General features: G+C 40.9%; 1 protein-coding gene across 1 annotated transcript in view; it reads right to left on the reverse strand.

Moving 5' to 3' along the window:
- The window catches only part of col15a1a (collagen, type XV, alpha 1a), a 101,829-nt gene that overhangs the window by 54,864 nt on the left and 24,163 nt on the right, over positions 1–22,802 (reverse strand). The window contains exon 3 of the mRNA XM_072679392.1: positions 4,333–4,880. Within this exon, the coding sequence (XP_072535493.1) occupies positions 4,333–4,880 (548 nt within the window). The remainder of the gene's footprint in view (positions 1–4,332; positions 4,881–22,802) is intronic.

Below are 22,802 nucleotides of genomic sequence, written 5' to 3' on the forward strand. Positions count from 1 at the left end.
GTGTTTCTAGGTATTTGCAACGGTGTTGCTAAGTGGTTGCTATGTGCTTGCTGTTGTATCCCAGGTGGTTGCTATGATGTTACTATGTGTTTGCTCCTGTGTTTCTAGATGGTTCGCTAGGTGGTTGCTAGATGGTCTCTATTGTATCCCAGGTGATTGCTATGGTGTTGCTAGATGGTTGCTATTGTATACCAGGTGGTTGCTATGGTGACTCCCTAAAGAACCATTCAGTGGCTGGTTCTTCCAAGAAACCACTCTAATGTTTTTCAGTGTAATCTCCCATTTCGACCTTTACTTGGTAAATGAAGGGGAAGCCTATTGGAATCCACAGAGGTCAGTGGGCAGTCGCTATTAAATATAAATATAAATATAAATATAAATATGTATAAATAAATAATAAATAAAAAATAGTGGACTATTTCTTTAAGTCTCTTTAGGGACCAAAGGTGGTTCTTCTACACCAGTGGTCTTGAACCTTGCTCCTGGAGAGCTACGTTCCCGAAGATTTTGGATTCAACACTAAAGCACTCTATCTGGTTCAGAAGTCCGTGACTGGATGAAAGGGGTGTGTTAGATCTGGGCTGGAGGTGAAACCTGCAGGAAGGTAGCTGTCCAGGAGGAGGACCACTTTTCTATGGCATCACTCCAAAGAACCTGTTTTGGCACCACTGTTTTTCAGCAAACCAAAATTTCTGTAAGAAACACAGTGGCCCAGCAGCAACAGCTCAGTAAAGCTCAGTGAAGTAGAGCTACATGAACGGCGGCCAGGGCTGCATATTGAAAGAATATAGTGTATGTGGCAGCGGGGTGGGGGGATTTGGAGCCGAGCGGCAGAGGAAATACTCCCTGCACAGCATCACTGCCGCACAACCAGGAAACCATTAAAAAAGAGAAGACGCACAGCACACAGCAACTGCACTTCGTATTTATGAACCTGGGTAGGCTGCCAAAGCCACATGTGTGCATGTGCATACGCGTCTCTGCGGATGTATATACATGTGCATATGTGTGTGCGAGTGCGTGTGTCCATCAGCTGGTCTGCACTGCATCTTGGCATCCATATGTAACTGCTCTGAGGCAGAAATGCCTGTCTGTGTGTTTGTGTGCATGTGCATCATATAACACTGAGGGGAATAACACTGATTTTTCTCAATCTGAGCATCATTAAATGGTTAAGATGTAAATAAAGTCCTTCAAGGAGGTTTGATGTGAAACACGCTATTATAGAGAAACCGACAGAGTCAGAATTGGGCAGTGTGGTGATGGGAACCAGACATCTGAAGTGTTTACTGTCTATGAAAGCTACCTCGAAGAAGGCCATGATATGCAATAAGGGTCTAATTATATACACTATATAGGATTGCTGATGTTTTCCAATATTTAAGATATTAGGACAAAAAATTGTTAGCAGTACAGAGAAATGCAGTGTACCAATGCATGTATGTGGGGTTTCTAAATACAGTGTTGCTAAATGCTTCATTAGGAGTTGATAGATGGTCACTATGGTATGGTTCTGTGGTGTGTTTCCCTTTAACTGGCAACTTAGCATACGTACACAGACAGTACTGACGCAGAACTACTGTGACTTTTCACACTGTTGGACATCATCACTTCTCTCTAACTCTCTCTCTAACCTTCTCCCCAGATTTCCTCTCTCTCTCTCTCTCTCTCTCTCTCTCTCTCTCTCTCTCTCTCTGCTCTACTCTCTCTCTCTCTGCCCAAATTCTCTTCCTCTCTATGTGCTCTCTCTCTGTCTCTCTCTCCCTCTCTTTCACATTCTTAATCTCTTACGCTCTCTCTCTTCCATATCAAATCTCTCTCTCTCGCTCACTCTCTCTCTCTCGTTTCATATCTTCTCCCTGTCTCTCTCTGTCTCTCTCCATGTATTCTCTCTTCCTCTCTTCCATAATCTCTGTTTCTCTCTTTCTCTCTGCCCAAATTCTGTCTCTCTCTCTTCCATATCCTGTATCTGTCTCTCTCTCCCTCTCTCTCCCTCCATCTACTCACATTTCCAAATTCAAATTAGCTTTATTAGTATGACCCAGCATGATCACTCAGCATAAACACACACACACACACACACAAACACACACACACATACACACAAAAAACACACACCTTTTACACACAAATATACAATTCATTATGATAATACAAACGTTCAGTCTTACATTTAATAACAGTGTAATTATGAATAATTTGATCAATTACATGCATCTGATTATTGTATAAACTGGTGTCACTATTGGCAAAGTGTTATTACTGCCCTTTCACATTCTCTCTCTCTCTCACTCTCTCTCTCCCTCTCTCCCTCTCTCTCTCTCTCTCTCTCTCTCTCTCTTTCATAATGTTTGGCAAACGTTCAGTCACCATAATGTTTGGCAGTCACTCAAACCATATACCGGCAGCTAGAGCCCTTTTTCAGTTGCTCTTTCCAGCTCTTTAACAGGCGTGTTATTTAGGGTAACCTCTGAATGTAAATATTCTCTTACTCAGAGTGAGGACAGCCATGAGCACACAGAGGTCCTTTATATACATTTATAGCCATTACAGATTCCACCATTTCTCCCAGTGTTCACCAAGCCTTCGCATCAGAATGACTTCAAGCCATTTTAAAGCCAGAAGCCGCAGTTCTGTTACTGGTTGTCAACAGGAGCAGCCGGGCCAATGGACAGGCTCCTGTCTGCTCAGGCAGACAGTTCAGTGCTGACTTCTACTGCAGTACTCCACTGACTTCTACTGCAATTCTAACTCCAGTGATCTAACAGCGTTCTACAGTCACGCTGATGTAACATGAGGCTGCCACGTTGACAACACTGACATTACTCTGCTGTTGTTGCTTGTTGTTGAGGATTCACGTAGAACATCTGTCAAAGTCCTGATCAGTGGCCCAACCGCAGAGCAGAATCAGCTATCTGCCTGCATAGATGCTCTGCATTTTCCAACTCAAAGAAAAGAAAGACTTGACTGATGATTTCCATCATTAAATGCTCATGTTTGTTCAGGAAAATGTTATCTTTTAGTCTGAAGGAGAAAAAACTATCAATGAAAGATGAACTGCACATAACGATTCATTCAACACGCAGGCAGATAAGGTATGGGACTACTATGTCGTCCTTATCAGTTATGGATACGGACAGCATTTTTATGAAAGTGTGTAATATCTGCTATTGAGACAACCACTACTAAACCACTACTACTGTCCTACTAGATAGTTATTATACCCGTAAATGACACATTTGCTGGTCTTCTTTATTAAGGATGATGAGAAGAGTCATTAGGCCTCTTCCAAATACTTCATAACAACCATCAAGGATCACTGCACACACAACCTTTACCCCTTCAATAATCCAACAACCCAGACTGATGATGTTCACATTCTCTGTACTCCATTAATCCACACAGAACTAATTCCATCTCTTTAACTTGCCCCAGGTATATGACCGCCTTTCTGACCATCAGGCTCTCCTGCTACCCACCTCAGACCAGCTGCCCACCCTCCAGCTACTGCATAATGTTAATAACATTACCATCATCATTACTCTTATTATTCTTACCATCACTACTATGACTAGATCAGTACTCCTATGCATAACAACAGTCTTATGTGTTGGTATAGTGACGTTTTATTGATAATGTATATGTGGTTTTGACCAGATGAGGACGAGTCCCTCCCAAAGTTTCTACCTCCAGCTCTAAAGGCGTTTCATGGAGGTCATGGGCATCTACGACTCATTGATGTGATGCATGAAGGCCCCACCTCACAACTTAGAAGACTTAATGGATCTGCTGCTAACGTCTTGGTGCCAGATACCTCAGGATACCTTTAGAGGTCACGCCTCAAATGGTCAGATATGTTGTGGCAGCACAAGGGGGGCCTACTCAACATGAGGCAGGTGGTGCTATGCTATGCTATGGCTGATTAATGCTGGTGTATGTTCATATGTTGGTTGGTTTCATGACATTACAAAAGCAATGCATTTAAAATGAGCCATAAATGATACATTTATGACAGTGGTCAAATGGGTTAATTCTAAATAATTTGATCAGTTAGTGTTAACTCTGTCAGATCTCCCTTGCTGCTGCTGCATGATCAGTAGGTCATGACCCAGAAATATGCAGTGCCTTTATGACAATATCTATTGTAAAAGAGGCTACACAAATAAAGTGGAAGAAACCACCACACTCAAAAGTGCAGGTCAGTACAGCCATAAAGAACCACTCCGCAGAGCAGGTGCACAAACACAAGGCCTCAAGCATAAACACACTTACTTGCACAAACATACCATGGAAAAGCCTTTAATACACAACCGTAAACAGCTAGTTACTCACCACAAACCTCTCCAGCCTGGTCCCTCCTGCATTCCCCACAAAGATCCCGGAGCTGGGCTGGAAGGTCAATCTCTCCTGGCTCCTATGGAAAGCCACTCTGTGGTGTTCCTCACAATCCATGTAGAGCTTCACCTCCTCACCCTGCACGGCCAGAGTAAACCTGGCCCAGCGGCCTGTCAGGTCCCCCATCTTGAAGGAAGCAGCCTCCTGGGTGCGAGTGGAGCCTGGTTCAGTGTAGTACAGAACCACTCGTTGTGAGCCATCTTCCACTGGCGCTAACGCTACTCCTAAGTGCACAATCTTCTGCAGGGCATCGGTGATGGCGAAGAGAACTCCACCGCGGCGAGTGGTGGGCTTGGCTGTGACGATGATGGCAAAATCCTGGAAGAACGGGTCAGGGATGAAGGAGCGTGTGAGGCGGCCAACGTTGGCATCTGGACCAAAGCTGTATGCAGGGAAACCCTCAAAGCCAGTGATGAAGGAGACAGAAGGAGGGAGAGGAACACCAATCAGCTCTGTCAGATCCAGCTGCCCACTCGAGCTTCTCTCTGACAGAAAGGGAAAGTGAGAGAGAGAGAGAAATTTGAATCTCAAAAGAGCAATTTTCCACATATTTCAGGTCCAGCTATGATGGGTGAGTGGGATTATGTACCGAAAACAGTCGTAACTCATTTTAACATGACCATTTTCCAACCTCTCCTTATTCCTTAGAACTAAACAAGCTGTATTTGGTGCAGTGCCTTTCAGGCTGATTTATGTAAATGATGTATGCTCTAACTGGCTTTCATTGTATTATACCTCATAAAAAAGTAGTTCAGGCTCAAATGTGGAACAGTTCCAGCTAAAATCTTCAGGAGAGTCAGAAAAATACATTTCGGCTGCTACTTCTGTCTGGGGCAGTGGTGGCTCAGCGGTTAGAGCACCGGGCTAATGAAGACAGGGTTGTGGGTCTGATACCTGGGCTGGGCCAGCTGCCACTGTTGGGCCCTTGACCCTCTCTGTTCCCCAGGCAATGCAGCGATGGCTATCCACCCCTTCGGACACATGTGTTCACTCCACTAATATAGTCATCTTGTCTTGTATAAGGCTAGCAATAGCTTTTAGCCTACTGCGGATCATTATTTGCCCTCCCTTCCCTATTCTAGATTGGACTTGTTCAATGCATAGCAACGCATATTTCCATTAGTACCAGAGTCTAGAGGATACTGAAGAGGTCTCCCGTATCAACAACATATTCTCCTGAAGGGGCCATCGTGTTTACTGTTACACCAGCTTTGATCAGCACTGCTGCTAGTGGGGTGGGTGTGTTAAATTTGCCATTGTAAACATGACCCTCCACCCATCCTCACCCTCTTCTATAGAGGGACCACAGAGAGCATCCTGAGCAGCTGCATCACTGCCTGGTTTGGGACCTGCACAGCCTCTGACCGCAAGACCCTCCAACGTATTGTGAGGACAGCTGAGAGGATCATCAGAGTCTCTCTCCCCTCCATCATGGACATTTACACTGCCCGCTGCATCCGCAAAGCAACCAGCATTGTGGATGACCCCACCCACCCTTCACACAGACTGTTCTCCCTCCTGTCATCAGGAAGAAGGTACCTGAGCATCCGGTCCAACACGACCAGACTCTGCAATAGCTTCTTCCCCCAAGCCATCAGACTTGTCAGCAGTGTTTGAGGTTCACAGTATGTCACTTCCATGTACAGAAGATTTTTTTTTCATTCTATGGCACATTTAACAGTGTAGTTTTACATAGCTAAAAGCATAGTAAAGACGTGAGCTTTTAGATGATGTAATATTTTTGAGTGTTGGAGGAGTGTGACAGACACATGATGAATCACGACGAATCACTGAAATAACAAACAGGAGTTTTTCTTTATTATTCTTTCAGTAAAATGTCTTCAGTGAAAAAGAGTCACACTACACTGATAAAGAGTCATAAACTGCTGTGTGTGCAGTAGTTGCAGGAGTTAGTCATAACTCTTCATAATTACCCCATAGATTTCGCATCATACTTGCATAGTGAAAGAATAGCCAACTATCCAGCTGTGCTTGAGCCACACACACACACAGACACATTAATGGGTTCCTCTGTATAGATCCAAGGTAACTTTGTAGGTCTCTACATCTTGTCTCCTGCCCACATCAATCAACTTCTGTTTAAAAAAGACCTTCCCACCTCTACCCATTCATCAGTTTCCGAAAGCATTACCATCTGACCAGCACTCCCAAACCAAGCACTGGACCTGATACATCAGGAACGAGCACACAGCTTTGGCCCCTGAACAGCAGATTCAGGCAAAATCGAATGAAATCTCGAGACAATGCTTCAGCCCAAATTCCTACTCCCTCCCAGTATCCCTACCCCACACACACACGGTCCTAATTAAGTCTGCAGAGAACTGTAGAAACAATTGCTCGCTCTGTATGAGGTGAACCGGCGTGCGACAGAATCATCTGGAAGATATTAGCTGAAGCTAATATGAGCAATGCTGCTGAGAGTGCTCCTGTGAACCAGGGCCGAACCATGCCATGCACACCTCAGCCTCCACCTCAGAGGGTGGTTTTCAGACATGAGCAATGCTCTGGTCTTTTTCGGTTGACACTGCGATTTTTCTTTTGTTAGCAGAGTGTGTTTAGTCGAGTAGGTTGAGGTTGGTGGTCTATCTTGGGTTCTTATCTTAAACAAAGTGCTTCAATTACTTCATCTGATCAGTATCAGGACAGGATACTCAAGTAGGCTACTTTCAGTATTGATAATGGAAAGTAATAGTATCAAGTAGGAATCAAGTAGGCCTATACAATTAAAAGCTTTTTCCAAGTAACCCATGGTAGTAAATGTGCATTCTGGATCCTCACAAGACATTTGGTGAGAAAGTCCCGATTCAAATCTAAGTCAGCAGTCAGATATTTGTTTGTTAACAGGAGGCTTTGGGCGTTGCCAGGCTTCATCACAGCCCAACATCATTGCACAAGTTTGCGTGACATACTGCATTTAATCCCACAGTTGGTAGCCAACAGAATTCCAATTCTTGCATTGATTAATGACTCAGATATCACAAAAAAACAGGTGTTCACAACCGCCCAACACAGTCAAGGCATGCTACAAGTATTTCAGGAGCAGTATGATCATAAAGCAGACAGTGGGATCTTATACAGAAGCCAACAGTGTCCAGTGTCACTGTCATCAGGTCACTAAGTTTACTTTTATCATCAACCTACTGAACCGTTGTGAAACTATTGTCTGCAAACCAAGGCCAATGTGCTCAACATTATCTCATCTACTTGGCCAGTCAATAAGCAGCTGTGCAGTTGATGTCCCCTTGATCGGACCTCAATTCCCATGATTCCTCAGTGAAATAAAGGACACTGTCTCATGCAGCTGTGAAGAAGGGAGCAGTAACTTCATGTTTGGCCTGGAGAGGTTTTTGTAGGCCAGATCTCAAGTTCTACATGACTGTTTGGACAGCAGCCTCTCTCTCTTGCCAAAGTTCGCCAGTGCAGTACTGACCCACGCAACTGTAAAAGAACTTAAGCTATAAAAATGAATCTCACTAAGATGATTAAGGAGAAAGGTTCGGAGAGAGCGTATGAAACTAACAACTAAGACTTTCCATGTTTGTGTTACTAATGAGCGTTTCGAAAGCAGTTCAGAGAAGCTGCAGTTATATAAGCAGATCATCGTAATGCCTTGGCAACTCCTTTTCCTATATTGTTTGCCTATAATTACAGCTATTACTCACTGCACATACTGCAGGTCATTTTTATGAAATAGCAAATACACAATCACCATACTGACATATTTATTTATCACATCTATTGTACTGTTGCAATGGATATTATTTAACCCCTATTTTAAATGAGGTTTTTTAGCACAATGTACAAAAGCTTAGCTGTTTGCAATAAACCAATCAAACAAGACCAATTTAAATAGATCAACACAAATAAAAAATGTGGGGTTTTTTTATTCAACACAAAATGCCACTTTTAATGACTACTGATGTCTTAGAATTATTCAATCTCTTCATGTGGTTGGTGTGGCACAACAGATAACATCGTAAGCTGCCACACCATGTGGGAGACTGGGGTTCGATTCCTGGTCTGGGTGACACACTATACTGCACTACACCAATTCGAGTCCTTGGACTCCTAACACTGCATTGGCTCACATCCATAATACGAGTAACCTTGCAAGTCGCTCTGGATAAGAGCATCAGCTAAATGTCACAAATGAAATGAAATAATAAATTACAAGCATATTTGGTTGAGCAACTGTTTGCTGTTGTGACCTGCTGCAAACGTGCTTCTGAAAAAGACACCAGCCTCTGGCAGTGTTTATAAAGGAAGCTTAGCCCATTCCCCATTCACAGTGGCTTTCAGTTCACTAATATTCTTGGGTTTGTGTGCTGCAACCACCTTCTTCAAATCCCATCTAAGTCAGGCGAATGTGACAACCTCCTCCAGGACTTCTTCTGAAACCAAGTGAAGAATTCCTGTTTTGTTTCATTGCTCCACAGAAGTTTTGGGATTCTATTCTGTGAAACAAAACTGGAACATTTATGATCAATGGGTCAGCAGTATATCTGGAGAAGGAAGAATGAAGCATACAGTGAAAGAAAACCTGTAGTGTGTGGAGGGCAAGATGCACTCAATCAACTATCAGAAAATCTTGGGAAAAAACATCATGTATTTTGTGAGGAAGCTGAAGCTTGAACATCATTGGACCATCCAACAGGGTGATTATCCCAAAGATACCTCAAAGCCTTGGTATCAGTAGAAGTCCAGGAAGATTTTGTCTGTCTTGAACCCTATAGAAAAACTCTGGTGGGATTTGAAGAAGGCCGTTGTAGCATGTAAACCCATGGCCACTGCCCATGAGGAATTGGATAAGATCCCACAGGAAAGTCGGTGTGTGGCCATGCATCATGTTTGCATGGCATCATGTAACAGCAAAAGGGTGCTCTACTCAGTAAGTACTTAAGACACTTCTCATGAAGGGGTTGAATGAAAGCCCTGACATTGTGCAAATGACAAATAAACCTAGACATGACATGACTTGACATTAATGTATGTTTGAATATAAAACACCCTATAACCTATTAAATAAAAATTTGTACACATCAACACAGTATGTTCTGTAGTTCAAGTAAAGTAGTAATAAAGTTACTGGTATGTTGGTTTTGGTTCATGATGGCTCTGTGCTCTTTAACCACTGTATGGATTTGTTCATTTCCACCAGCAGCTCACCCAATTTACCTTAATGAATGATTGATAAACTAGTTATTGTATAGGAACTGCAAATACTGGACTTAGGGGTCCAGTAGAAAATATAGGCTCCTGCACAATTCAACTGAAATACTGAAAATACTGTTTGTTTGTTTGTTTGTTTATTTATTTGATTCTAATATTAGTGGTTTTCCTCAAACACTCACTGGCCAAATACATAGCTTTACCCACAGTATATAGGCCTATGGTAGATATAGTTATATATATATATAATATATATATATATAAGTTTTTATAAACATTGACTGGTGGTCATTACTTTATGGTCCTTGGGGTCAGGGTCATAATGACGACATAAATAAAACATTTCTTTGTTAGTTCATGCTTTATAGCGTATCAGACAACCCTTTAAATGTTTCAGAAAGTTCTAATAAAGGCTTTATAGATGTTGGCTTACCGTAAGGTTACCAGAGCTACCAAGCTTTTGCTGGAAATACCCAGCTTGAAAGAGATCCATTTGGGAGCAATCATTCTTCATTAGCACATTTGCGCAATGGAACAAGGAGTCTTTGCTGATCCAGATGTTGCCTATTACCTGAGTTAGCAAGTGGCGTAGAATGGAAGAATATGGACAATTGTCATCCTCCAAATGAAAGGTCTGAGTCCATACTTGGCACTCTTTCGGTTTTAAGTATGGATGAATTGGAGGAATTATCTAAACATGCGAGTATCACTGTGGCTCTGTATGAAATATAATGAGCATTCTGTCCATGTATTGTTTATTTTGCCATAAACATTTGCTTGGATTCATTGTGTGCAGCCCTGGTTGAAGGCAAAGAGACCTGAGACATGAATATTATAATTATTAAGTGTTTCTTCCCATTGGGTAGCAGAGTGTTAAATGATTGCCACCAGTATTGTGTGGAATTGTGCCAACTCTGGCCCTGAACATGGGATATGGAAGATGATCTGAACCCACATCTCAGTGTATTAGCTATACTGAAGCAAGACAGACATCAAGGCTAAGGAAGACAGAGATCTTCATCATTTTACTTCATTTGTAACGCTACATTTGTAATGCTAATACAGGAGAAATTTATCCTATTGCTATGCAATGTATTGGCATCTGCTGATATTTACATGGAAAATATTGTATATTGGCATCAACCCACAATTGTGATATTGCTGCATACCTGTTTTTAAGGAAAAGCAAAAATCACAATCCAAGGAAATGCAAAACTATAAACCATATACATTAACCTTACTTCATATCCAGGGTGATATATATGCCATTTATATTTTGTATGATATTATTTCTAATCAGAGTGGAAGAAACCCTGAAACACAATGAACTTTCATGGTGGTCCACATCTGGGTCACTACATTTTAAACTGTGTGTGCATGTGTGTATGCTGGGTCTCCACAGCTAGTCCTTCAGCCCAGAATTACTTAATATATCAGCTCTGCTGCCATCTGTTATGAAACCACAGACTCCAGTGTAATCTTCACCCTAGTTAGTGGTCAGTTCTCGAAGTCCCAAGCTGAAAGAACTCATACCATCTGTAGAGCAATCCGCCTCGATTAGACATCCACAGGACTCTGAGTATCTAGAGACCAACAAAATCTGTGACCACCTCATAACCAGATGCAGCACTGGACAAGGAACACTCCTTAGCGTCTCCTCAGATGACGGAACCCCAACGGCACAATTTTGTGGAACAATTTATGTGCAATTGACTGTGATGACACTGCACATCTTTGGTAACAGTAAACTTTTGTAACACAAAGGTTTAGTTTAGAGCTAATGATTTTTTTATTCCTGGAGAATTTTGGCAGAATATTATTTTTAACTGATCTTAAAGTGCTTCTTACGTTTTTGTACTAGTAAGCCAGCCAAACACTGGCTGTTTCAACACAGTTTATGAACACATATTGTGTGCAATATCTTCATATTGTTAAAATACTTTTGTACCTACAGCTGATTTAATCACACCTACACTCTTAAAAACCAGGGTTCTACAAAGGGTTCTTTGAGCAATGCTATTGAAGAACCAATTTCTATAAACCTTTAAAGCAGTATTATGCAAGAACTGGTGTTTCTTGCTCCTGGGCTCCTCCTACAATCAGGAAGTGTCATTTGTGCTTTAAGATAACCAAAAAAGAGGTTCTTTACACATTCTGGACAAGCTGAGAGATACAGAACTGGCATCTGGAAGTAAAAGAAGCATGTGGGCTAAAGTGGTAAAGTAATATTACAGGATTTTACACAAATATGACTCGGGTTACGCAGCATTACACAGTTCTACCAAGCATTGAATCACCAAAGTTACATAGTGACGTTTCTTCCATGCTGAGCCTGAGGTAGCAACATTAGCAGCAACACTCTTTCTATTATATGTCAGTGGAGCATTAACAAGTTGTTGATATTGTTATTTTAAAGTAAAAATGTTACATAATGCTGCTTTAAAAGGTTACACACACATACAGTTATTTTACAGAAAAGGATCTTTATGGATCAAAAATTGTTCCTCTATGCCATCACTCAAGTAATCCTTTGTAGCAACTCTAATTGTTTGGTAGTGTATGGGAGCATATTTAGCATATTTAAACAAATACAACCTGTTTTAAAGGTAAAGGTAAAGGTGTGTCCTCCACATTTAACCCATCTGTGGTAGTGAACACACACACTAGTGAACTAGGGGCAGTGAGTACACACACACCCAGAGCGGTGGGCAGCCAACTCCAGTGCCCCGGGAGCAGAGAGGGTAAAGGGCCTTGCTCAAAGGCCCAACAGTGGCAGCCTGCCAAGCCCGGGAATCGAACCCAAATTTACATGAATCTGTGTGTCAGTTGCTAATACTCCCATCACAAACAATGCATGTTTTTATGGACACTGGTGGAGTACAACACCACTCTCTTCCTTCAACAAACAATATCTTTAATACCATTAGGTGGGCATTCCTGTAAAACTGTGTGCTTATACTAAATGTGATGGTTCCCGTCCACTCAATGATTTTCTCATTAGTCAGAGCTCCAGTAGAAGGACCACCATAACTAGAGTGGAGAACCACAGACAGGAGCACAACAAGTGATTATACGAGAGTCATAATTCCACGGCAGTGAGTACTGCGTTAAAAGCCACAGCAGGAGTGAAGCTGTGGTAAACATTTGAGGTACAAATTAGGCTCACTGTGGAATGTATCATAGTTTCAGTGGTGGGATCCCTCTGAATCAATACAGCAGAATATTACAGCAGCAGTATTATCCCTACTGCTGTGCCAGACACACAACCTTATTAGCAGTGATAATTATGGACTAGGAATATTTTATATTTCCAACAAAAAACACAGTCACAGCCTCCTCCCCATAGCTTTCTTTGTATAAAGTGAGTTGGAATTGTGAATTGTAGACATGGTGGTAAGAACCACTGAATTAGGCCTCATTAAATTGTCATGATATTTGGGTGTTATGATATGACATTCATAATGTGATTGACATTACTTTAATGTATTCCCTAGAGACACTTCTAGGTATAGCAGTGGTGGTCCTGCCTGGACAGGAAGAAAACCCCAGTGTCTGATGTAATGTGGAACAGTGGTGTTATCCACTACACTATCCTAAAAAATATAGAAAGGGTCTTTAGTCTCACCAGATTATTATTTTATTTTTTTGATTATGTAGATTTTGTATCTACAGATTTTGTAATCATTTTAAGATATAAACATCTACATCTACTATCTGCTTCTCCCCCATCCTACTACACAAGCTAACTTTAGCCTGAATATAAAAAATGCTTCAATTTTAAAAGGTCTGACTAAAGAAATACAGCAGTGGTATTGGTACGGCAGATTTGTTAACAAATAGTAAAAGGCTAATAATCAGATCTTAAAAACTGTAAAAAAAAACAAAAAAAAAAACAACAACAACAGTAGCTGCTTTCTCTGACTGACAACTAGGTCACTGACTGTCTACCGCTAACTTTTAGCAGTACATAAAATCATATCAACACCATGTATTACATGCAGGCAACATACCAACAGTGTGCAATATTTTGGCAAAGCAGTAAAACCTTTACCACATTAACAAACTAATTTCATGTGAGATTCTGATTGATTCTGTGAAGAGTGAAGGATATGTACTGGCATAAACCTGCCATTTAAAAGTAGTGTGATGTGTAATTTCCGTCAGTACTGCCCTTATTCGGGTGGCCGTGGAATTCACCACTACTGTACAGCAAATCTGAAGATTTCCAGTAGCGCTAATCACCACATGATAACTGTCTTATCCACAGTGAAGTGAGAAGTATCGAAATCACTTGCTTTGACCTGAAAACAAATGCACCTGTGATCAAGCTACACTTTTACTGCTAAAGTGAGACATGTCTTTATGTTTAGCCCACAGTGAACAGAAGCCACTGTGTGGAAAGGAAGAAACCGAACGCTTGTTGCCGAGTGCTTGTTGGCACGTGTGTGACCAGAGCAGTAGCCTCAACTATGTTAAATCAACCACTAATGTTTCAACAGAGCCTGTTCATAGAAGAAGGGAAACTTTTAGAGATAAAAAGGTCTAAAAATGTTAGAATTTCACATCACAGCAATATTTTAAAAGATTGTAGGTATCATTTAAGCATCCATTACAACCCGAGCTGCTAAAGATTACCTGGGCTGCACCAAAACTGGATCTAATTCCTTCACTTTTGTGAAAAACTGAAGTCTGCGGTCGAAAGTTGCACGCAACATGGGCATGAATGTCAGGGCACTATAGAGTTTTCAGAGTTTTTATTTGACCGGTTCTTTTTCTGGGGCAGAATGAGTAACAGCATACATCTTAAGGAATTTGGTGCTTCTTAACCAAAGGCCTCTTAAGTTCTTGTTAGTGATCATGATTGACTACATCGGTTGCTTTTTTAAGGGAACAAAGAGGGTTTGTTTGATGGCACCCCCTGGATTGCTCAACAAAGGTTATAATGGCAAAGCCCATGGAGGTCAGTGCAGATCTGAGAAAGATGATCATAGATTTACACAAGTCAAGAATATTTCTTGGAGCCTTCTACACAAAATTGCAAGTTCATTAAGTTTGCTCTTATACATTTTGTAAAATCAAAGCCAATCAAAACCCTGACGATGTGCCATGTGATTCTGTAAAACAGCTCAGTAATATCTACTTTTTAATAAAATAGGACTATTGGTGTTATCTATTGATACTAAACTAGGACTATTGATATCTAGTGACACCTGTCAAATTTATATAGCTGGATTAATACAATACATGAAAAACACTACACACTGATTTTGCTAGCTATTGTAATGATTAAATGTGTTAAATTGCAGGGTGGGGGATATGGCAATACTACACTTAAAGCCAGTTTCACAATGCATAATATGTATCATATTTTGACACACAGACAGCAATATACTAGTGGTAGTGGATACTAGTGGTGCCAGACCCTGCTGTCAGGACTAATTGTGTTCTTTGTAATGGGAACTGCAAATTGCCCAATTCTATTTACATGTAAAGCTTTTTGACCTGGTTTGTGTTCCTGTAAAGTTGCATGGAAATTACATTTCATGCATCTCACAGCCTGTAACTGTTTGCATTAAAGCCAGACCTAGTCCTGTGACCCTTAATCAATGTAATATCATAGCAACGTCAAAAACTTTTAAACTCCATCTTACACCTTATCAGTACATCAATCTTATCTTAAATCTCTCCATCAAACCAGCTGCACAAAGTTATGTAAAGTATGCATAAGACATAAGCATGCAGAAAAGACTTTCACCTACTTCAACTGCAAAAAAGCTACAAATCTGCTATCATTTAAACTGCCTTCTGCTGACAGTTCTAAGACTTTAAGCATGTGCTTCAGACAGACCTCTGAACTGAGACGTTTTCCACTATAAATCTCACATTAAAAACCCATCTCTAATGAAACTTTGCTGTGACACTCAAGCAGTGGATTAATACATAGAGCACAGTGGTTTTAGTGCCGTTAAAAGTTCGCTTAGCAACACGTTCCAGATGGCTCCAGGCATCCAGCATAAAATGGGTGTCTATGCAAGTCTACTCTTACTGAGCCAAACATATTGTCTTCAATACTTAAATCACTTTCTTGGCATTCGAAAATATAGCATGAAAAATATATACCAAATGCTGGTGATTAGGTGAATCATTGTTTTATTGATGTTTATCAAAGAAATCGTTGCTTTTGCAAGTCTCTCATTAGAAAAAGATCCTGATCAAGTTGCTCTAAATGCTTTGGTGGGACATTTGGAAAGTATTACAATGCTACAATCATGGCAGGAATAATGACAGGAATGTGTCTAAAGGTCCTAAAAGTGTTTTTTGTTGTTATTTCTTTTACCTATCAATGGATCTGGAGCATTTTCTGGTGTGCAGTGTGGCTCATTGTCCAAAAAGTGTCTAAAACCTTAAAGGAATGGTTGACCCAAACAATCCCATTCCTAGTTTGGGAGTCACAGATCTATGGCGTTTACGAACCAAAGTACTGGCCTCAGTAACACCATATGCTCAGTATTAGACTATAGACTTCATGAATGACCCTCGAGTTATTACAGTGAACGGCATCATCCGTCATCAGTGAGATCATCTAGCTCATAATGAGTTAGTGAGAGAGGCTGTGAGCGAGTTGGGAGTGATGGAGAGTGTGAGAGTGAGTCCAAATGGGTCATCGCCACACACTAAGGATGGTATTTGCCAAATGAGGCAATGTGGACTAGAGCATTAGCTCATCACACAGCAGCACCGACATTCACTCCATTCCCATGGGCTGCTGCAAGGGAAACTCTAGAGGAGTGCCTAGTGGGGTACAGTAGGGGGGACAGTGGGTTTTACTGTGCTTTTTAGTGGCTTATTCCAGCCTCAGGGAGGATTCAGTTGAGATGAAGGTGAAAGCCTAGCTGAGCTCTTGTGCTGAGTGTACGATTAACAGTATCAGGGAAGGAATTCGGTAATAGAGCTACAGTACAGTCAAGCATCAGGCAATGCACTGAATGTATTTGATGTAAATGTGTACAACCTATAAAGACAACTTTCAGTCTGCTTACTTTTGGAATCATTCTATTAGACTAATATTATTGGAATAATGAAGACTGCCCACCATGCAACAGACAAGGTTAGACCCCTTGGTTAGTCCTTGGGCAAGACGCCTAACACTACACTCTCCAACCTTTGTCCATGTGCATTCAGTACATTCTTTTTCCAAGAGTACCAAAGCAACACACAATATGTACACCTACTGTAAACAGAGACATAAACACAGACACAAAATGTGTATTTAGGTGATTATTTGGTCAGTGTTTTGAAGATCTGAATGAAATCATAAGGAGTAATTAATAATTACCTCTAGTAATTAAATATCTTCCATCCCATAGATCCAAATGGTGCATTTAATAACATATTAGTGTTCTTAGAGAGAACATACTGTAGGAGTCCATCCAAACAGGCCCTATAACTTACATATAGGTAATACCAAACACATATATCAGTCCCTATCACTCAACAGTAGCCTGATTCCATCATGGGAACAGCACAGAGACCTTCAGTCACAAGGAGAGACTGTAGACTTCACCCAGAGCAGCAATCTGCAAGATTTCATTAGCACCAGCCTCTCATGCAATCTCATTTCAGCACAGCTGCACAGGCAATCAGGTCACCTCCCTCTGGCCTCATCATCTTGTACTGTGTGATCACCAAGCCAAAATCAAATTGCCTTCCATTTCTTCAGCCATGTGAATTCAAGCCCTGTAAACACTGTAGTTGTGTACGAATAAATCATTTGATTATATTTGGATAATCAAGATTTTTCAGAAATCTCAGGAAACACAAACAAAGAGCAGCCCAGCTGTGGATAACTGCCATGGTAAACTGCCTTTGGTTAGGGTTGGGAGAGATGCACACAAGCACTTGTCAATCATCCGTGATATTAATGGGCGATTTAAGCCACAGCATTGCACAGATTAACAGTACCCTAGTTTCGGCCTCAGAACCGACCCTGCAGGGATACGTGGACTATTTGAGATATATATTGTAGAGTAAGATGACCACAGTTTTGTCAGTTACACTCTATGCATATGTCCTCCTTTCCAATGTGGATGTGGATATGCCATCCACACTATGCATATGTCATCCTTTCCAACGGGAGACAAGTTTTCTTTAGCAAAAATCATTTAGTGTGCCTGCTGTGCCAATAAATCGTGTAAAATGTCCAGGATTTTGCATTGTTCTCACTTCAGAGTTTGCTTCTATAGTCACAACACATTCTGTAAGCTGCATGCTTATAGAATACTCCCTCTTACCCTCACACATACACACAGTCACGGCCCTACAACTTGGCCTACTTGAAACCACAGCCACAACATCCTAACCACGATGGACGCTCGTGTGACCACAGTGTCCAAAATATGGTCACCCTACAGGACGGTCTTTCATCTCCCATATCACTCACTGTGATGCAAGCCAGCATCTGTTAGCTGACGTACCAGGATTGGCAGTTAGTGTTCTCCTCCAAGCATGTTCAGCTTTTCAATGAGGTTGTCATTGTGTGACGGAGGAGTCCAAACTAGTAGGTGGGAATAGGAAATGACTAAACTGGGGAGAACATTGGGGAGAAACATTCAGATAAACATACAAAAGGTTTTGCATGCAAAGCATCTCACAAACCCAACTGTGCAAATCTAGCAGAAAGGCTCCAGTGTCATGAAAGATGACAATTATTTTACAATATTTGCTACATAATATCTCTTTATAAACACACTGGGTCAGATTCATTAAAAACTGCCAAGTTTTATCCCTGCCAAGTTTACAGAAGAACGATCTTGGTCACACTGAGCGACAAAAGCCTCAAGAAACCAAAAGCAGTCTGTCGGGCAGGAGCAGAAGTTAAGTGTTTTGGCAGTACAATAGCACATGTAGACGGGAAGTGGCAGTGAATGGCATGGATGACAATTGTCAGAAGTCTGGCTTGAGAGATTAGCATTACCTTCAACTACAAAAGTCTTGATGTATTTATCTGCAAGCTAGGGGAAAACAGTACACTGATGGGCTTGACTGATGGGTCAGAACTGGAACGGTTCCCCTGCTCTGTGCTATTTAATATCACACATGACCTCAGTGCCAGGACACATTGAAACTGGGCCAAATCAGACTCAACCAAGTCTGACCTAGCTGTTTTTGGCTAAACTCCTGGTCAATTATGTCTCACAGTCACACCCATTGCACAACTCGGGGAGAAACAATTAGCTATTCACCACTTCCTGTCTACATCTGCTAACGTGCTGCCAAAACACTTAGAGTCCGCTCCTGCCCCACAGACTGCCTTTGATTTCAGAATATTATTCTTTAGGGATCTCTCTTATAAAACGCATCTTTGAGATAAGGTTTCATTAAAGTCTATTTCACAGCCGATACAGGCAATCTTCAGTAACGGCTCCTGGCAGCTTAAGCAGGAAATGTTTGAATGAACAGTCAAATGGCACATAGCGTCATAGGCCTAGCGTAAACATTGTTCACGTTGCTGGATTAGCTTTAGCAGAAAACACTTTTAGTTACCCTGGTAACTTTTAATCACGTCTGACAGTGAAAGCTGCTTTTAAGCCCAGCTTGACTTTGTTATGCACAGACATGGGAAGCCGTACAGTGTAAATGTAGTGTAAATCACCACCTTATGATACTGAATTCAAGTGTGTCGGGCAATCCACCTCCCCCTTATGTTTACATGCTACCTGCGTTTTGCTTACGTGTGCAACTAAACACACACGCTGCTTTCACTTCTGAACTGTAGACATGAACCAGCATACAGGGCAGCATTTCTGTGGTTTTATACCCCTTGAAGTTCGCCTCTCTTCCTCAAAAGCTCTAGTCAGGAGCCTTAGTTGGGGATGTAAAGTTATCCAGGATTTTCAGACATATTTTCATTGACTAACATTTCTAGGAAGACTTAAGCCGATATGCTCCTTAAGCCCTCCACTCCTTCAGGACTGTTTCATGGCTCAAATATCTTTAAAGATAGCGAAAGAATCCTGAAACCTTGTCTCGTATGTCGCTCTGCAGTAAGCAACTACAAATTAGTCTGCATTATCATTTGATTGTGAAATGACTTGTCTTGGACAGCTAAATATAAAAGTTCTAAATGACACCTGGAGCATCTTTTGCGTACACCAAGCAACGTCTGTTTAGGCTGCAGCCTTCCAACCAGTAAATGACTGGGTAGTCTAAGTTGGATCATTGGACTTGTGCTGGAGTCAAAATGTTGACATTCACTCAATGTCTCTTTTTACAGCAGGGAAAGGCTGTGGGAGTAGTCAGGTTTACTAAATGGTGACCATTTGAGTGCTCTAAAGTGAGCTATGATTCTCATTGGGAGTGAACTTTGCAAAATTAAGAATGCACAATCTACACATGGTAAGAGAAGTAGCACTTTAAGTGCTTTTGTCTCTGTTAGTCCATTAGAATTACAAAGCTTTTGAGATACTGGGTTCAAAACACTAAGGAACAGATTGTGCCCTGGTCATGTTAGACACCCAGTATCTTAATTTCTGGTGATTTACGTCTTCCCAGTTACTGCATAGACTTCGAATTCTAAGAATAAGCCCCCCAATCTTCTTCCTCATAAAATCATGGTTACATGCTAATATCCCGAAAAAAATGCTGCTCATCTGCTGGGCATCCAGCTATTCATCAGATTTGAATAGCATTTCCTAGCTTAGTAAGGCTCAGCCATGCTATGACATCCCTGGAGCAAAGAGACAGGGTTAAGAGCCTAACAGTGTCAGCTTAGTGAATCAGGTATCAAGTGTTCTAACCACAGAGTCTCCACTGCTTCTGAACATCTGGTGGGGGATTTCTGGTCTCACTGTGCTTTTTTTCAAGGGATTTTAACATTCTCAGGCCCCCTGGTGGCTTGGGACCTTAAGCTACTGGTTATGCCTATTTACATTGACGGATAATTGCACCCATATCCCTGTACATCCATTGTCTATACATATAACAATGTAATGATTATGCTTATACTAATATTCAGGTATACCTGAAGCTGGCTAAACCTGGCTAAACTTATCACATGACTGTGGACTTCTGAAGCAGTGGAAGGATTGCAAAGCCAGACAGTCATGAGAGCCTTTGCAAATTTAAAGGACAAACAATTGTCCCATCTTAAAAAGGGAAAAAATTACCAAGCATTAGTTGCTTTGACACCAATGATTCTCCAGCATTCAGTACTGGCCTACCCCAAATTCTTCACAGTGCCACTCGAGGAATCTTTAGAATACCTATAACGCTAACCATTTGGTCAAGGATGCAGTCAATGTGTCTCCGTCATGTGTAAATATCTAATGTGGTAAGTGTTGAGTTCTTCAGTTTCTTTAAAAAGGTCTGGTTTAATGTAGTATAGCCTCAATGTGAACTTCTGCATTTCAGTGATCAGTACGTTTACAGGCTAACTCTCTGCAGAAAAGTCCTCCAGTCTTGAGGAAATGTAAACGTATTCATCAGTTGTAAATCGCCACTCATCGCACAGTCACTAATAAACACCCATTAGCTATTTAGACCAAGGTAAACCCAGGCAAGTAAGACAGCCAGCAAGCAGATTACAAACCACATGAAACTTGGAGCAGAAAAGAGACACGCTTCAATACAGACTTCGGTTTGTAGACACAGTGGTGTGAAACCATGAGAGGAAATGGCATTCACCTGTGTATACACACTCTATACTGTAATGCAGTATCCTCACAACCAGCGGTGGAATTTGGGAGGGGGAATTTTGGGAATGCAGTATTCTCAGCCCAGGTCCACCCTTCTCTCATTATTCATCACTGCAATGCTCAAGTGAACATGTTGGGATCGCAAGTCGAAGATACCACAAGCTAATTCTGTGGTAAAAGGTCCACAACAAATCTTTCTTACTAAAATACCAGAAAATAAATCAATGGCAATAAATACGCTGGATGATGGCTGTTCTCCCCTCCAATTTAAAACTTCCGTCTGTTGTAAATGCTCATTCACTTCTTAAATTTCACAAATGTCCATATCTTAAGGTTATTAAATTCTTGGAGTGTTGAAGTATTTCTATTTCAGGACTCTAAATAGTAGGGGTGACCTGTGGCACATAACATCAACACCTCAGAGGTTGTAGACTAGTGGTCTAACAACGACACAGTGTGAAAAATCCCCCAAAGTTTGTCACAGCAGAGCGAAAGGGAATTCCAAAGCCTGCTCTAATAATCAGTATCTGTTTGGACTGACACAGCCACCCTACTAAAACTCACTAAAAGACATTGTACAAAATGATATATATATATATATATATATATATATATATATATATATATATATATATATATATATATATAAATGAAATATATCACTTATTATTATTATTATTATTATTATTATTATTACCTCCTGCTCATTGCACATTCTGCACTTTGCACTCACACTTAAGAACTCGCCTCTACATTGCACAGTACTGTTAATTCTTCTTTTCTGTATTTAATGTATACAATTCTTTCCTTTCTTATATATATTTTTATTTATATATTATCTCTGTATCTTTTTCATGTGAGTGGGCAGTTGCCAAAGCATTTCATTGCTAGTTAAACCCTGTATGACTTTGTATGTGACAAATAATATTTGATGTGGTTTGATTTAATACTTCACAGTAGATCGGATAACAGCCACAGACATGTGAAATCAGAACAAGCAAACATGTCAGATAAATCTGTAAGCCAGCTAATGAAGTTTTTGGCTAAGTTAAAGGTGCCCTAGAACTGAAAACTGTATTTCCTTGGCATTGTTGAGAGTATATACTGTTGTCTTACTGAAAGTCAATCCAAAACAGGGCTGTAAAATTGGCCAATTCCAAAACTGTTTTTGGAACTGTTTTCACTCACTATATTTATGCCCCCAAATGTACATACATCCAGAACCCTTGGTAAAGACATTTCAAGGCTAAACTCAATGGCTATGTCAGGAGATTATGGAAGCGGGGCTAAAAAGGACAAAAGCTAAAGCTAGGATGACCAAAGATGGGAGAATGTTCCAAGAACCATAAAAGGAAAAACAGCATGCTTCATTCAAAAATATCAGGGTTGATAGGAGGCTTAAAAAACAGCATATCTATACAGCAACTGAAATACTCAATAAATGCATTATCTGCTATTTTTAAAGCCAACTGAAATCAATTTGACCCTTTATACCCCTGTCCCTGATCACACTGAGCATAATTC

The sequence above is a fragment of the Salminus brasiliensis genome, chromosome 5 (genome assembly GCF_030463535.1).
Source record: "Salminus brasiliensis chromosome 5, fSalBra1.hap2, whole genome shotgun sequence".
Taxonomy (NCBI): Eukaryota; Metazoa; Chordata; class Actinopteri; order Characiformes; family Bryconidae; genus Salminus; species Salminus brasiliensis.